This window comes from Trachymyrmex cornetzi, unplaced genomic scaffold, assembly GCF_001594075.2.
Source record: "Trachymyrmex cornetzi isolate Tcor2-1 unplaced genomic scaffold, Tcor1.1 scaffold138, whole genome shotgun sequence".
NCBI classification, from domain to species: domain Eukaryota; kingdom Metazoa; phylum Arthropoda; class Insecta; order Hymenoptera; family Formicidae; genus Trachymyrmex; species Trachymyrmex cornetzi.
The window spans coordinates 257827-275988 of record NW_017295960.1 but is presented as its reverse complement, the minus strand read 5'-3'; the positions used below and the strand labels follow the sequence as shown (position 1 = coordinate 275988).

The following is an 18162-nucleotide window of genomic DNA, read 5'->3' as shown; positions in this document are numbered from 1 at the left end:
AAACTCTTATATGCAGCACATATTGTGACGAGTTGACTGCAGGAGCCGGTGACAAAACTACAATTTTTATTTTTTTTTCATTTTTCGCATTACATTGTAGCTGGCAGCCTGTGTTGTTGTCGATACTTTGACTGTGGAGAAGGACTTTTCAATCCATAAACACAATTAAGAGAAAAGAGTCTTTAAAAATTGATAAAACAGGACACTCCAGCATCCCCTTAAGAGATGACTTTCATGACGACGAACCTATTTATAAAGGCACGACCGCGAGAGCGCGTTTTCATTAACAATCTGATACTGTCTCTGAGTTCAGTGCAGACAAAACCCTTCCTACGCTTGATTAGTTCGCATTTAGATAAAGAGCTCGGCATGACAATCTCCGTGAAAGGCGTCCTAGTCTATTCTACTTTATTTTATTTATTCAGATTTATACCTCTGCGATTTCTTTTTTTTTCTACAACCCGTTATACTCTTCGAGCTGCATTACTATTGACGTTACACGGCGCGACCCTAAGAAGTACTCGAGAATACAATAAGCGAATGAAGCTTTTACGAATGGCCTTGCCTCAAAGAATGTGGCCTCGATCAATATTTTTTTTCAGAGGTGTGCGCGCGTGTGCACAGAGCAAACGTTGTGCGTGCAAATATTTGCAGAGCTATATACTTTCACGATACCCTATTCCGGAATGGAGAACGTACACCGATTCTATCCGGCCAGATCGAAAAAAAACTTGACTTATATCCGACATGCATTCTGACGAATCGTGAGAACTTTATTCGCTATCATATACGTCAGTTTTCGTCTTTCATTTGTCGTAATTGTAATTTTATTAAATGTACATTTGACTTCACATGTTAATTACTGAATTATAGTAAGATCTATAAGCGAGAGGGGGTAACCACTAGCTGAAATATTGTCCCACAGATTACAAGATTTCATTTGATTTTATGATTTCATCTGATTACAAATAATTTTTTTCATTACATATGAAGTCATTTGGTAAAATACACGATTTTATTTAATATTATACAATGATTTCTCGTGGTTGCATATGTAATTATCGGATTATACATAGAGATTTCATATGAATTTTATAATGATTTCGAGGACTCTGTCCCAGGATTACAATAAGTGGTTACCCCCTCGGATCTAAGCTAACAAACAGCTGATTATTATACAGTATTACTGATGCCACCTTTTGGAATGCTCTAACAGGGTTGTCACAATTTTTCATCCTAAAATTCCATACCTTTTCCCTTTTTTCAAACACATTTTCCCTATCTTTCAATATATATAATACTTAAAAATTTTTAATATTTTCATCCTGATTTGAAAATATTTTGTTGAGAGATCAATTTAACATAGCAATATAAATTACTATTAATGTTGTTGGCACTGCTTGCATCTTTAATTATTAAGTGTTGGTAGAATTCCAAAACTACGTAACATACATATATTAAATTTCTTTAAAGGTAAGAATTTTAATTTTCCAGAAAATTTTGCAAAATTCCCCGACTTTTCCCTGACTTCCCTGACCGTTTTCAATTTTCATGACAATTTCCTAGTTTCTCTGATTTCCAGTTTTGTGGCAATCTTATCTAATTTATACTATATCTTTATGACTTATATCTTGCACGTTAATAAAGTTTGTTATTGTCATCAATTATACTTTTGCGTTTTCTACACTGAGAAAAAAAAGTTGTTAACTTGACTAAATGCGTTTAGTTCGTAATGATTATTTAGTTCAAATATTTATATATTTAGATTAACAAAATTTTGTTTAATTTAAAACATGTTATTTGTTATATTTAGTTGAATTAACAAATATTTGCTTGACAATCCGTGACCGCTACATTTAGTTGAATCAACTAATATTTTTTTAAAACAGCAACTTTTTTTCTCTCAGTGTAGTCGATCTACTCAGTGCCTCGAGTATCCGATCGACGAAGAGATCGAGGGATGCGCGAAAGACATCGCAGGCGCTTCCGTTACACTTCGCTTTCGCTAATCCCAACGTCGTTCTCTGCCTATTAATCGTCGCCATTCGACCTTTTTGCGCACACTGGATGATTATATCCTACATGTTCGCCGATAAATACTAGCGTCTGCTTCCCGAGTAGTGCCGCGAGCCACGGAGCCCTCGATTGAGAGAGAAGGCCTCGGCGTTCGCTCGGCAATTAAAGCCTCGGGCGCTCGCCTGAGTTACGATTGTTACGGATTTGGAGGCACCTTTCGCGAAGGAACGTAATTCCCGTCGGTTGGGCGAGAATCTCACTTCGCGGAAACTATTCGCGATATTCGTCATAAACGAGAGGTCTCGCGAGATAAAGGGAAAAAAGGAAACTGAGTCAGACATTCGCGAGATAAATGATCGGTTTTATGTATAGAACTATTCTCAGGGATCCTTTTCAAAGATTCGCTCAACGCCAAATCCGTTTCATTCTAAATTATTCTTGTGTTGCGAACGACAAGCGTTTCCTCTATTTTCTTTAGAGCGGCGTTTACAATGAAATATTTTATTATTTTAAGGCGTACATTTTAAGCTTTAAGCATCAAGATAGTAAAAAATTGACCAATCACAGTTGATGTGAGAAGAATAATCGAATATGATTGGTCAGTTTCTTACGGTTTAAGATTTAGGCTCAGTTTCACAACTCACTTCCAAGAATTCACAACTCACTTCTAGAATTGGAAAGAAATAATGAATAAATTGAATCTCAGTTAAGAGTTAACCGTAAATTGTGTTGAAACTGAGCCTTAAACAGGGTTGCCACAGAAAATAAATTTTAAAATTCTCTGATTTTTTCAGGTTTTCCAGATGAAAATGAAAAATTTTTCAATATAAAATATGTGAATTTTAAAACATTTAAAGTCAAGAATTGTAGCTAGCATATATTATTAAAAACAACGCAAAAAAGGTTAGTAGCACACTAAAATTTTGAGTGCAAATTCAAGCCAAAAAAATAATAATAAATTAGTATTGGAAAAATGAATGCAGTTATGAAAAAGGGCGATCAAATAAAAATACTGAATAAAATATAAATTTTAATTATTTTATTAAAATCGTTTAAAGTGTGCGAGTTTTGAACGTATTTCGCTATAAACGTCAGATATAATATTAAAAAATTATAACATTATTTAGAATAGGACCAGTTTAAGGAAATTGTGAGCAAATTTCAAAATTAATAATAATAAAATAGAGCTCTCAATGAACAATATTAATATAAATATAAAACTCAGGCAAATAAGAGCTAGAACACAGTTATTATTTGTGTGTGAATATACAAAATTCTTTTCTTCTTTGATTCAAAAACATCAAGAACAAAAAATCAACGTTTTGATTGTTATTTTCAACCATTTTTAGGATAAAAAAATTTCTTAAAATCCGCAATCAATATAAACATGTGTATCTAATAAACCAAAGAATGCGAGTAATACTTCTCAAAACCTCGAGTGGTTCCTCATTAGAATGTGAGAACAGCTCTTCATATCTAATATCAAAATTATTACATACTAAATGGATAGAATAAAATAAATATAAAAACACGTATTCCATTATACTAAAAAAAGAAAATTTTGACATAAATCAACTCACCGGTTTTCAGAAATGGTTCTCTCATTCTGTGTTATAAAAATCTTTTCCTTTAAAATTATATATCTTAGAAATCTCAGAAAGGTCGTTCGACATGTGTTCACGTCAGCGTCAGAAACACAATTAACAATACATAAAAGCTATAGGTCAATATTTCAAAATTCCAGACTTTTTTACGTTTTCCCCTGGCTTTTCCCGGTTTTCCAGGTCTATGGCAACCCTGCTTGAAGCTTAAGTTTTATGCCTTTAGGGGACGAACTAAAGTCGTCTGTTTTACCGATTTAGTAGAACTTATACTCATATGATTTACATGCCATGGACATGTTGTTAAGATGGTTGTATTCCAAAACTACGTAGGTGTGACGTATACATATCAAACATCTTTAAAACAAAGAATTTTTATTTTCCAGAAAATTCCCTGATTTTTCCATGATTTCCCCAGTTTTTTTATGATTATCCTATACTAAGCCAAATTCTAAGAACTCAACATTGTTTATTCATGTAATTCCTAGTCCAAACCAAGATTGTTTTATACGTACAAAGTACACAACTTTTACATAAAGCATATATATTATTACGAGTTGATCCCAGAAGTCGATAAAAAAAACTAACTTTCCACCCTTTTTCGTTTTTAGCGTAAAGTCTATCGGTTTGAACTACATTATCATTTATATTTTATACTTTAATTGTGGAAAAAATTTTTTAATTTATAAAGATAGGTAGAGAAAAATATTTGTTTAAAAAATAATCGGTAAAATACACACAGACGACTTCAGGATCTCATTGTAGACGGTATCTACCAGATGTCGTTTAACCCTTCATGATCACCGTGGATCAAAATGAGGTCAGTAATAAATCGTCTCAAGAGGATTAGGCGAATACTCTCTGTATTTGAAAATATTATAAATTTAAAACGTTATAATTTTTAAGTTGAAAAATTCATTTTTCCGAAGTTAACACGTTTACGATTTTTTTTTTTTGTTAAACCCACAATAACCATCGTGTGGGTTTTTTGAAGTGTAACCATGAAGAGTTAACGCATTTCTTCGGCATGTGTACTGAAAGAAAAGATTGGCTGAATATAACATAGCATTTTTAATTGATAGCAGCAGCCAAATTTTATAGCCTCGCCAAATTTTATAGCCTATCGAAATTTTATACTGACATTGCGGGTAGTCTAACGCAATCAAAAATTGACTGCTGTAACCAAAAATGGATCACTGCAGCCAATTAAAAATGCTATGCCATAATTTACCACCTAATTTGCTGCAGCAGCTAATCTTTTCTTTCAGTGTGAACAAATCGAAGCACGTAGGGATAAGCGTACGATACCTTTTTCCGGTACGTGCTCGGCAAACAGGCCCACTGTGCGTAACTCGTGTGAACCATTGTGAATGATTTTTGTCGATCGCGATCTCGGTGCTCCTTAGCCTTCTCGCGCAATTGTATCTTCGCGATGGTGCTCTGCTCGTACAAACACGCACTTTCCTAAATCATCGTCGCGCACAATCCAAGCCGCAACGCCGGATGCAATTTCGTTTCCACTAGTTGATACAGTTCCACCCTCGAGCTGTTTCGCGAGGAGCGTTGACAATTCTTGAGTTCTCCTCGTCTTCAAAAGGAAATATCACGTCACGTCCTTAGAGCATCGTTCACTCGTTTCTCTTATTTTAACGCCACGCAGATGTTGGAGCGAGGAATTCATCTATCCTTGGCACTGCCTGCGCATATTCTTGGGACGTGCACTTCGAATATTCCACGACCACTTTACGAGCGCGACTTCCGCGTTTCTCGGCCACGCGCGTTTTCCCGGACACTCTTCGAGGACTCGACGCACGATATCTCGCGTGGCACAGAGCTTTCCCTGTTTCCGTCCAGAGAAAAAAAGCCGCTATCGAGTTTCGTGTCATCGATATAATGATTCATACCGTCCGTTTCTGCTTCAAAACGGTTCGACGTATTTAATAATTCCTTTTATCAGCGTTATTCTCGGCAATGACGTCGGAACAACGACGCAAATTCGATAAAGCGTCAGTCACCTCGTTTCCACTCCGCAGTCCACGATGTATCGATAGCGGGGAATTAAAAATCCATTAACAACGGCAGATACGAATCGAGGTGTGCACTGATAACGAGCACGCGATCGCGAATTCGACGATTACGCGGTGTTTCCGAAGGAACACGTGCGCTTCGAACGAGCGGCGGTCGGAGCACGTCTCTCGATCGTACCCGGGCGAGGAATCGCTGCCACTGGCCCAAGAAACGACGGCACGACTGCCTCGACGCGGCGAAGGCATATGGGACCCTCAGGCCCGTAATAGCGAGGCTCTATCGAGACTCCGAAGGAAGGAACGGAGCTTGGAACGCTCTGGGAAAGACGGCATGTTAAAGGAAAGGATTCCTCGGTGCAATTTCGGTCGAACCTGTCACCCTTCTCCGCAAAAGTCTCGTCGCAAAACTATTTCAACTTTGAAGCATCCAATATCGAGATACCTCGTAATATTTATAAAATTGGATTACGATTAAGACAGAAATAGCGGAAAAGATGCGACGTGACATTTTAGAAAATTTAATGAGTTGAACTCTATTTTCACATTTTTAACCTTTAAGTACTTTCGTCAAAGGAGCATTGATTTCAAGAGTTAAATGGCATTTTGTTATTTTCAACTTCAATATATGTCAAAATGTATATCAATCCATTTCTGTGGTTAGTTTCAAGGTAAACAATGTCCATATTAACATATGCATTTGGTGCATAAATAACAAACTAAATTTAAGTCAACACATCCTTGAGTTGAGTTATTTAACTCTATTGTTTTAGTTAAATTAACGACATATTGAGTAAAAACAGTGGCGACCTAGTTATAGAAATGATTAAAAATAATTCAAATTGAATATAATTTGACGTTACGAATTTAACAGTTGTAAGTAAGATATTCAAGACAACCCAAAGAAATGTTATCTTTATAATTATATTTTTTAATAGTACGTACAGTTATTATTTATACCCTTATGAAACAGAAGAATGTAAAAATAATGAACTTTAAGACTCCTGGGCAATACTTTTTATTTTCCTTTTCCAAAGCGATAAGGTTTTTAAGATAACTATATACGTGAGGTGTTATGGCCAGGGCTGAACATGTATTTGAAATACTTTTATTTGAAAAACAGTATTGGTAAGACAATTATATTTTGTATTTTGTGTTTGTTCAGAGTACATGAAAATATTTTGTACTTTGTATTTCATGGGAGCATATAAAAGTGTTTTGTATTTTATATTTCAGTATTAATAACAAAAATTGTGAAAGTATTTTATATTTTGTATTTCAAATACTAACATTAATAATCAACCTTATTATTTGAATTACAAGATACAAAAGGCTTTCAATCTTTCGATTTTGAATACAAAATACGTAATACTTTTATGTGATCCGCTAAAATAAAAAATACAAAATACGCTTGTATCGCAAATAGTGTGTTTTAAATAAAAGTACTTCAAATACATGGCCAGCCCTGGTTGTGGCCACCTACCTTAAAAGTCAAAGAACGGAAAAGGAAATAAAACTAGCACTTTTCCAATAAAATTTTCAGGGTCTTCCATCGGTCACGGCCCTGGGCGCTAACTCGTTCTACGACGATAAGTATCGGGAGTAGACGACAGGGCTGCGGAGAGGCGTAGCCCGTGTTATGCGGGCGTAAGTGAGCGCTAGTTCGAAACGGGGCGAGCACACACTCTCGCTGGTGAGGGCAACGTCGACAGGCAGAATGCAGGCCCGAGTCGGAGTGAGTCACTGACTCTCCCGCCGGAATGACCAATCAACTAAAGAGCCAGAACAGGGGCCCCTCTTGCAACCCGCAGAACGCACGCCGCCTGCAGACCGGCGCGACGCGACCTAACCGTCGTCATACAACACCTATAACCGGGGTCATATACGTTGTACGAGTGGCTCGTCAAAATGCTATTAGCGGCCGTTTGTCCGTAGCCTATTCAAAGGCCCTTCGCCTTCGCCGCGTGGAAACGCGCACCGAGGTGGCTGACCGTCCCCTCGACGCGATCCTCTCGCTTTGGAATTACGCCAAAAAGGGCCTTCACCCTTTAAACTAGTAGCCCAGATACTTGCTGACGTAACTGACGATCCTACATCGTGTCTCTCTCTCTCTCTCTCTCTCTCTCTCTCTCTCTCTCTCTCTCTCTCTCTCTCTCTTTCTCTCCCTCATATTTTTTAAGTCCTTACGAGAACTCTGAGTGGAATTTTTCCTCCGAAGAATTTCTTACCCGACGCGAACGCGCAGCCGTTACGAAAGCGGACGTGCAATCAAGGTGCAGTAAACCTTCGCGAGATACCTGACATAATGTATGTACAAAGAGTGTTCTCTCCCTGGGATAAGCGCTCCGGGATCGTAAACGTGGATATCGTGATTGCCGTCACGGCAATATATTCCCTGACCTTGTCGTTATCGCGCGCTCGTAGCGATAGAGAACAAAGGTGTTATCAGGTGTTCGGAATTGCGCCTTCCATCATTCATTAGAGTAGGCGAGTCCGGGCAGCGGCTTTCGCGTTTATTCGCGCGGCGAAGGTCGTCAGCGAATTTATGACCGGACATTAAACTTACATTCGCGATCGAATGCACATAATTATTAAATTCTATGGTAACGGCCGAGCGATGTCTCGTCTTTACCGCTCCCAAAGGCTTTTCAACGACACTGACACCTTTATTCTCTGCCATTTAATTTATCATTTACGACAAATTTAAACGGAAAGAACGATTTGCTGAAATATCTAAAAATTTTGCTAGATACAGATCTGAGTACAATTTTGTTGAACTTTTAAAATAATTATGTAGGAAATTTAAACATAAGTAATTGCTGCAAGAAGTTTTAACTTATTCTATGAACAAACTTGAACGTCCCACATAATTATTTTGATAATCCAATAAAATTATTTTTAGATTGGTATGCTAAATTTTTAGATACTTTAGCAAAAAAGTTTTTCCGTGTATAACTATTATTGTCACGCGGCGTCGGTATCTCTGAGAGATATTTCTGATAATATCTAACGATCCATGATTCGAATCTATCAAATAGCAGCCTTGAGATGTTGAAATTTTAATTAATGCTCTGAAATAAAAGATGCTTTCCAGCGAGAGACGTAAGTGATATTTCTTGCTGGAAAATACCTAATGATTGTCAACGATATTAAAACCCTTATTTCATAAACACTCTTAACGACAGTGTTAATGTTGTTACATTTTGTTGATGCATAAATTTTATGTGGTAAAAAAATGACAATATAACACCACCGTCGTTTAAAATAACAGAGAAGAGGTCTTAGGATCAAGAGAAAAAAAAAAGAGTGCTGGGACGAGATGTCCTTAAAGCGGTGTCTGCAATGAATTTTTAAGACGTAAAATTTAAATTATACATACAGAAAAATACATACTGTGAACAATAATTACTTTGAAAAAATATTTCTAAAATTTATATATCCTCAAATCTTCTATCATGAACTAATCTATAATTCATTATAAGGATCAAATTTATTCAAGACATATTCTGAAATTTATATTTCAATCAAGATTATTAAATTAAAATAAATTAGAATTGCTTATTATACAAGTGGCTTCTTCAATTTTATAATATTCTTCACAAGAAAATAAATTCTTCTTTTGAGTACATTTAAGATTATTATCAAGAAAATATTCTTCATTAAAAATTTTTAAAAGAAAATTAATTGAATAATCACTTTCCTTAACAACAGAGTGATATTTTTCTATGTTATAAAAAATTAATCGATCATATAATGTGAGGAGGATAATGGACTATGATTGATCGATTTTTTAAGACTCGAGGCTTAAATTTTACGCTTAAAAATCTCATCGTAGACGTCATCATTTAAGGCCAATGCCGCAGTGGCGTAAGTACGACGCGGGGCGCCGACGCCTACTCTTATGCAGCCCGGAGTGCAGAGCTGCAAGCGTGCTGCGCGAGTCTGCAGGCGGCGGCGATCGATTACTTTTACCGGTAGAAAGGAGCAAAGCGCGCGCGGCAACGGCGACGGCGACGCGGACGACGCGACTCCACCTCGTGTTCTCTCCAAGATTTCTCTTTCATCCTTCCTCTCCCCGAGAGAGCGTAGATATATTAATGACAACGATCGTTGTTCCCCGTGCAAAATACTTGCTATTATAAATTTCTATTAGCATTGCATCTCGCGTGTCGGTCGAGGTATGCTACTTGTCGTCGTTAACATTTTGTTAGCGAGGCGGTTTCCACGCTCGTGGAATTGAACAACGAATTGAGCTTTCAACTCGCTCTCTCTCTCTCTCTCTCTTTTCATCATCCCTTGTGGTTTAAACAGCGCGGAAACGCTCATACAAATAACGTAATTTGAAATCATCCGGCACGAAGTTAAATGTAGCGCTGTAATTTTAATCGTCGCGTGAATTTAAGCGCGATAATTCACCGCACAAGATGTTTAAGCTCGCATTCCCGCACGGAACGTATGAAAGCATAATTTATATCGAGTCAGTATGTAAATTCACTATAAATAGATTTCATCACGCGTTAGTATGTCGCAACGAAGCAAATGCTATTGTCGTTTCAATTATCGTAATTATTATTCAATTGTCAAACAGTCCGAGCACGCGGCACGTAATTCAACTGGACGTCAAAATAATTTTCGGCGAATCGGGATGTCGGCCGCGCTCAAACGCGATCGACGTGCAGCCGCGCGTTTGAAATTCCACCAAGAAGCGAGCTCGCACAATCGAATCCATTGAGGTTAACGCATACTTTGACCGCGGTGAATATCTATTTTTAACGTAATGGTATCTGCGGCTGACTGCCGCATCCAGCGATCGAGCATCTACCGATCGAGAGTACATCAAGAGTCAATGGCTCTTTAATACGATTCGATCCTACACTTAGGTTTAGCGGAGATCTAAAGGCAAGAACCAATCATATTAAAGAATCACTAGGTGCTAACTGATTAATTTTCTCTGCTGAACGCAGCCTCGCTAAACAATAGGCGCGTTCAAGTTGACAAAGCGGCTAGTCTGTTCGTCGAGCAAATGAACGTACACTGAGAGAAAAATGCTTTGTATTTGTACACTGAAAGAAAAGATTGGTTGCTGCAGCAAATTAGATGGTTAAATATGGCATAGCATTTTTAATTGGCTGTAACAACCAATTTTTGGTTGTGTTAGCCAATCGAAATCCTATACTGACATTGAAAATAGGCTAACACAACCAACAATTGGCTGCAGCAACCAAAAATTGGCTGTTGCAACCAATTAAAAATGCTATGCCATATTTAATAATCTAATTTGCTGCAGCAGCCAATCTTTTCTTTCAGTGTAACTATAATTATATATTACTATAATTATGATTATTACTGCTATGATAATAATAATAACAGTAACTATGTATATACATATAGTTCTAGCAATAAATATATATAGTATATAACCATAAAAAATATGGTTATCCCAAAATATATATAACTATAAAATTATAGTCACTTGAATTTTTATAGTAATTTCAACTAGTTTATGGTTATAATAATTATAATTATAGTCGTTTAAGATCGCCAACTATATACATTTGTTGCTAGAACTATATACATAGTTACTGTTATTATTATTATAGCAATAATAATTATAATTATAGTAATATATAATTATAATTACAAATACCAAACATTTTTCTCTCAGTGTAATTGGTTGTTACTTATACAATGAAAGAAAAGACTGGTTGCTACAACAAATTGGATGGTTAAATATGGTATAGCATTTTTAATTTGCTGTAGCAACCAATTTTTGGTTACGTTAGCCAATCGAAATCCTATACTGACATTGAAAATAGGCTAACACAACCAACAATTGGCTGCAACAACCAAAAATTGGCTGTTGTAATCAATTAAAAATACTATGTCATATTTTACCATCTAATTTGCTGCAGCAGCCAATCTTCTCTTTCAGTGTAGATTCAACCAATTATTTACAATCGCTCGGTAAGCATACCTAGCCACTTTGCCGTCTTGAACTCGCCCAATAAGACGCGTCGTGTGCTGTCCGACGAGTGTATACGCACGCGGTGAAATCTCTCGTGAACGAGCGAATGCACGCGGCGGGAGATAAGTGTGAATTAATGGCCGTTTGCCCCGGGGTCGAAAGGTCGAGTACACCAAATTGATACCGTACAATGGGAGAGCAGACGCAGCTGCCCGCTTCTAATAGCCGATACGAGCGATCGTCTATGCACGCCGGAAAAATTGCATTGAGCTGTTTAACCCTTCACCTCTCTTGCTCACGCTCATTCACGCTCCTGTAACGTGCATCCTATTTGCGCACATCGGAAAAACGTCGAGTCCGGAACATTCCGTCGTTGGATGCAAAACGAGTATCGTAATGAGCTCTTTTAACCCCAGAATGCTATCGCTATTGAATGATGTAAGATTCCTATCGATATGTAAATACATACACATGCAAATATTATTCTATTACTAAGAAAAGTGATTACTCTGTTTACTTTCTTCCTTTTAAGTGAGTAACGGTTATCTTTAATAGGGAACTATTTCTTGATACTAATCTTAAAATATATTTATTACAAATTTTAGAAAAACTTGTTATTATATACTCAAAACAAGAATTTATTTTCTTTTAAAAAATATTATTGAAGAAGTGACTTTATATAACAAGCAAATTGAATTTGTTTTAATTTAATAATCTTGATTGAAGTACCCACTAGGATTCAAAATATATTTTTTGAATAAATTTTATGAACTTCTAGATTTATGGATATATATGAACTGTTAAAATTAATGTAACACAAATTTATCTCTCATTTAACACTTTTATAAACATAGATAATCAAATTATTAATTTAAAAGGAAAGAAAGAATAAACCATCAATTTCAATCTTGAAATAATGTAGACCTTCTAAAACTTTTAAACTGAATTTCACTCTAAAGAACGAAATCTAATTCTTAAAGTTTGAAAATTGAACCATTCTGTTTTAAGACTAATTCAATTTTCACGCATTAGAGTGAGAGATTCACTCTAGAAAATTTAGATAGTATATTGTCCAATTGTGTGAGTATATCTCCTATAAATTACTTAAATAACATATATAACGCAAAATAATAATACGAGACTGCTTAAAAATTAAAATCACTTATCATTTTTCAGCTTTCTGTTATAATACCGGCCATCAATGTTTCAAACTGATATACAGAGTGTCCGGAAAATCGCCCGCAATACTTCGGAAAGTGATTCCGAATGCAAAAAGAAGAAAAAACTAAACACAGATCCGGAAATAAGTCGTTATAATAACTTTTATATTATAAAAATTGTAATTTATTTTTCATAATCACAATTATAACTTATTTCATAATGTTTTAATATAAATACATTTTAGACTATTTTGACGTTACTCAGGATGCACCTCCCCTCTAGTAAAGTAAAACAAATTTAAAAATAAAAGAAATTAAAAAAAGAGGGATGCCAAGTTGATTACCCCTCCATGTGATACATCCTGGGTAACGCCAAAATAGTCCGAAATGTAATTATTTATGTTAAAACACTATGAAATAAATTATGATTGTGATTTTGAAAAATAAATTACAATTTTTTAAACGTAAAAGTAGTTATAACTCGGAAACGACTCATTTCCGGACCTATATTTATATATGTACACAGTGAGAGCAAAAAGTATTCGTACAAGGAAATTTATTATAAAAAAAAGCCTTATTTGTAGAAAATAAACATTAATTAGCAATTTTATACAATTTTATACATTCTGTTTTAATATAAACAAACGAGTTTTGCATGTATTCCTGATTTTAGAAGCTAAATTTCTCGTCTGTACCAATACTTTTTGAGCATTCGAACAATACAATTTTTAATTTTCCCTTATTCTTCGGATGATATATTTTGTATAATTAATACATATCATTTTGGTATATATAATTTTAAGAAATATATAATCTATTTTATACTTTATAAATAAATTGTTAATTATCCAACAAGAAATAATCGTTAATTAAACGTCGAATCGATGTCAAATTGGTGTTAAAATCATCGAATTTATATCGATTCGACATCAATTCGATGACTTCTCGTTGGATAATATTTACTTTTTAAAAATAAAGTTTTTTTAAAAAATATTTTCTCTGTACGAATACTTTTTGTACTCACTGTATTATATATATATACATATATATAATAGCTATAGCTTTCTTTCTTTTTTTTTGGTCCCGAATCATTTTCCGAAGTATTGCGAGCGATTTTCCGGACACCCTGTATAATACAGATAGAACTGATACATAATACAGGCAGAATTTTAAAAAATTTGTCTCCGCTTGTCCTAGCTTTTAGCAAGGTAGATTGGATTTCTTAATGACCATGAAGGTTCAGCTTAGCGCTCGATGACCTCGTTCACTTGTATGTTTTACATATCGATAGCGTTCTAAGGTTAATACAATAAATCGGGTTTCTCACATACTCAAGCCAGTCGATACGGTATGCCAGACGGAAACTTGGCGTTAAATCAATGTTTTCTCGACTTGCGTATTTAGCAATGAGGAGAGAATCTCTATACGATACTTGAAAAAAAAAAAATACTACAATGAAATAAAGTTTAATCTAAGAAGCCACATGTCGCGTGCGATTCACGCTTCTCTAAAATGCGACACGCCACTGGGAAGTGCGCGAGGAATAATAAGGTACACAGTATAATTTATTTGCCTTCATAATAAAGTCCGTTACTCGAGCTCGCGCGGATGAGCGCGAACGTTTATAGTTTGACTTTGGGCGTTACGAGCGAACAATGACGTATTGCGGTGGTGCAACGACTAAACGCCACCGTGTTGCGTGTCTATTTTCGTCGGATTAACCATCGTCATCGCCCAACATAGCGATAAGTTATCCGCGCGCGCTTACAAGATCGAAAAGGCCGCGATTATTTATACATTCGACACGTTCCAAGGCGATCCCCCGTCATCGTAAAAAAGTTCCGGCATATTCCGTGAAATTGCTATACGAGAGAAAAAAATATGCGCATGAATTAAAATCGTTCGCCAGAAAGCAACGAAGTGCAGCTGCTCAAATATACAAAGTTTTACTTCTGGTATCTTTCATTAAAATGGAAACGCGAAACTCCGTGGAAAATCCGGGGGAATACCCGTAATGCCGTCGATCGGAGAAGTCTCGAAATTCTGCTCAAAATTGCATTACACAAGTTCGAAGTAACACCGTGTTCCGCAAGAAACAGGCTGGATTTCGGGCTCCTCGGTAATGCTAATTCGCTCGGTAAAATGTCGAATACTGACGGGAATTCCTTGCCTCGAAGTCAATCGCACGTTTCGGTTTAACGGGAAGGAAAGATTTTGACGTTTTGGCATTTAACGAAATATTGCAACGCGGCGCGGTTCATCGGAACGTAACGGATAAGATCGCGAGAGTAGGATTCTGGAGCAGGGCCAGGACGGTTGTTAGGATCGGGATCGGCCTTAAAGTGGAACTTCAGTCCTCATGAAATGTGTCGGCTCCTGGTCGAACGGCCTTATTAACATTTATAGTACGGATTTAGCGACGCGTTCGCCATAGATTTCGCAACTTCGTGATCCCGTGGAAAGCATCGAAAATGGCTGGTGCCTTTTAATCCTTAACGACGGATTACCCACATGAAATTTGTTTATACCTCGCTATTTTTGCATATTTTTACAGCCCGAATTATGCAGATATTTGTTATGTCCACGTACAGCTTTAAACGTTAATAACTTCGGATGCATAGCACAGTAAAAAAAATTGTGAATTTGTTTTTAAAAACGGTCCACTCACGTTCTGTGTCACAGTTTGTGTTGAATTTTTTAACATATTTGAGTGTTAATTTAACATAATGTGATTATATTATTTTAAGGTTTTGTGTAAAATTGATATTCAACGTTTTTTAATGTCAAAATGACACAATTTATGAGTAAGTGAACAAGTAACATAAAAATAATGTGTTTTAAAACGTAAATTCTAAGACAAATGAATAAAACATGTGTTAATTGAACATATCATAAATGTTAATTTTCTGGAAAAAAAAATGTTCCCACGGTTTCTTTGCAAACTATGTCGATATTATCTTTCTTCGTATTTATTCTCTTACATAATATTTGTGTTACCTTTTAACATATCATCTTGTGTAAAATTAACTCAAAAAATTGAGTGGACCGTTTGCGACATGCGGTTTATGTTAAATTCGACACATTTTCCAAATACATGATAAATGTAAAGCGATAAGTAGTATTTAAAGACTCGAATTCTGAGATTTTTTTATGTGTACTCGAGATTGAGTTAATTATAAATTAAAATAATGTATTTAAACTATATTATACAATTTCAAGCTTTAATAATTTTCAACACATATACAATAAACGGCATTTAAAAGCTTGGAATGAATTAAAATAATGCTTTTAGACTGTATTACGATGAAGTTGAGTAATTAAACTCCTAAATACAGTTTGTAGGACCTCTTCATCATGTAAACATTCAAAGTTATTAAAGTTTAAAATTGCACACGGGCTTTGTAAATACCTTGCATATTTATAATTAAAAACTAAACGCTAAATATAAGAGAATTATTATATTGGATCGGGCATTAAAATTACTATCGTCATAAAAATTGTGCAGATGTAGGAATGTACTCTTGAGGGATAATTAGCCTACATGTCGTGCTACATTGTTAGCGCTCGATTCGCAGTAGCTAACAGGGTCAGCGTGTTAATCAAGACCACGGCAGGACGGAAGAATAGCGGGACGTAGCCTTTAATCCATTTGCGCCCATGAGCATAAACCGTCTGTTATCAACCGAAGCAATTCCGATAAAGCACAGCCTGAGAAAAAAAAATGGCACACGCTGGTAAAGGGCCTTTTAAGTTCTTTAAGCTCCTCCAACAATTTCATTTCCCTATTACAACATTCCATTCTGTCGCCGGGGATAAATCTTGATTAAATTCATTTCGTTCATCCGCTCATGTTACACCTCCTTTAACAATTACACCCCGGCACTTATGCAGTACACTTCCTCAATTCAGAGAGAGAAAGGCTCGCTCATATATAAGGATTAAAAAGACCGCCGACGGAAAAATGGGTGGAAAAAAGCCTCGGCGTAATGCGCGCGGGAACAAGGCTTTGACGATGACTTCCGCGTTAACGACCTGGCAAAGGAAAGAAAAAAGGGAGAAAAAGAGAAGAGAGAAAAGTCATCGCGTAACGTCGATCAACTGGAAACCGGTGTGTTGCGCATTTACCTTTTACGGTGTGTAATGACGTGCGCTAATTGTGGCACGAGACGCTCCTCGCATTACACACGTTCACACACGATTGCATCACGGATGTGCGTGCCAGTTTCTGTCTACGTGCGGCCTTGAAATGCGGTGTCAATGTCGAGCCATTTACTCTTCCGTTTTCATTTTTCTTCCTGCTTTCGTATTTACGATTCACCTTTCGAAATGCAGCTCGATTAGTTGAGATATTATATTAGGTGTTGAACTTAATTCCTGCCGCTCGCTTAATTTAAAAAACAATATTCCACACCTTTAAAAAATCTAAAAAAAAATTTTTGTAATGTAATATGCTAAAAAGTTTGACACCCTTTTTAGCATATTACATTAAAAAAATTTTTTTTTAGATTTTTTAAAGGAGTGGAACATTGTTTTAAATTAAGCGAGCGGCAGGAATTAAGTTCAACACCTAATAATTTGCATTCATATAGAAGATTTCTAGATTAAATTATACTTTTCGATCTATCATAAAATAGAATCGATATATTAATAGGACAATCATATTTCTTATTGGCAGAGGAATATTTTATTCTTGAATGGAAAATTTTTGAACTAGAATAAAATGATCTCAGACTTCGGTTTTGTGCCAGATATTATGACGTCAGCGTCGTGAATTATAACATCGAGTAAAGATATTCCAAACACACGAATACATAAATTTAAATTTATATACTCTTATCTGAAGACAATAAGTCGATTTTATTTAATTCGAGAGAGGAAAATAGGGATTATTAATCTTATCTTAACATTGTTTTATTTCTGTGCTATAAAGAGCGTCATTTTTAAAATGAAATTTTAAAACGTCAAAGTTAAGTTTTAGATTTTAAGCTGTAAGAAATTGACCAATCGTAATCAATTATTCTTCTCACATTCGACTGTGAATAGTCATTTAAAACTTAAATTTTGCGCTTTAAAATCTTATTGTGTAGACGTCGCTTAAGAGTGCGATAAGATGAAATACGTCAGGTATATTTTTGTCTCGTTATCAGAAATTTCTTTCTAAGAGAAAAAGATACAATTTTTAAGAACTAGACAAAGAGTCATTTTATGCTTGAGTCTACTTGTCTTCTTATTATATAAGGAATATAAATAAAAAATAAACTTTAATTTTTCCTATGCTGTTCCATCAAACGCGCATTGTGCCTTGTTCTTATTCTTATCAATCTCATTATTCTTGAGTTGTACTTTGTTTCATTCTTCTTCAAAGCCACATATTATCGCTCACAAAAACGAAAGTA

The 18162-nt window shown here is 35.6% G+C and overlaps 1 protein-coding gene across 12 annotated transcripts in view; it reads right to left on the bottom strand.

The window, feature by feature from the left end:
• The window catches only part of LOC108770948 (Cbl-associated protein), a 104185-nt gene that overhangs the window by 79452 nt on the left and 6571 nt on the right, over window positions 1-18162 (bottom strand). The window contains exon 1 of one of the 12 annotated variants that reach the window (XM_018522730.1): window positions 4926-5418. The exons of the other annotated variants lie outside the window; for them this stretch is intronic. Within the exon in view, the coding sequence (XP_018378232.1) occupies window positions 4926-4982 (57 nt within the window). The 5' untranslated portion in view covers window positions 4983-5418. Of the gene's footprint in view, window positions 1-4925; window positions 5419-18162 lie in introns of those variants that run through there. 12 annotated transcript variants of the gene reach the window in all.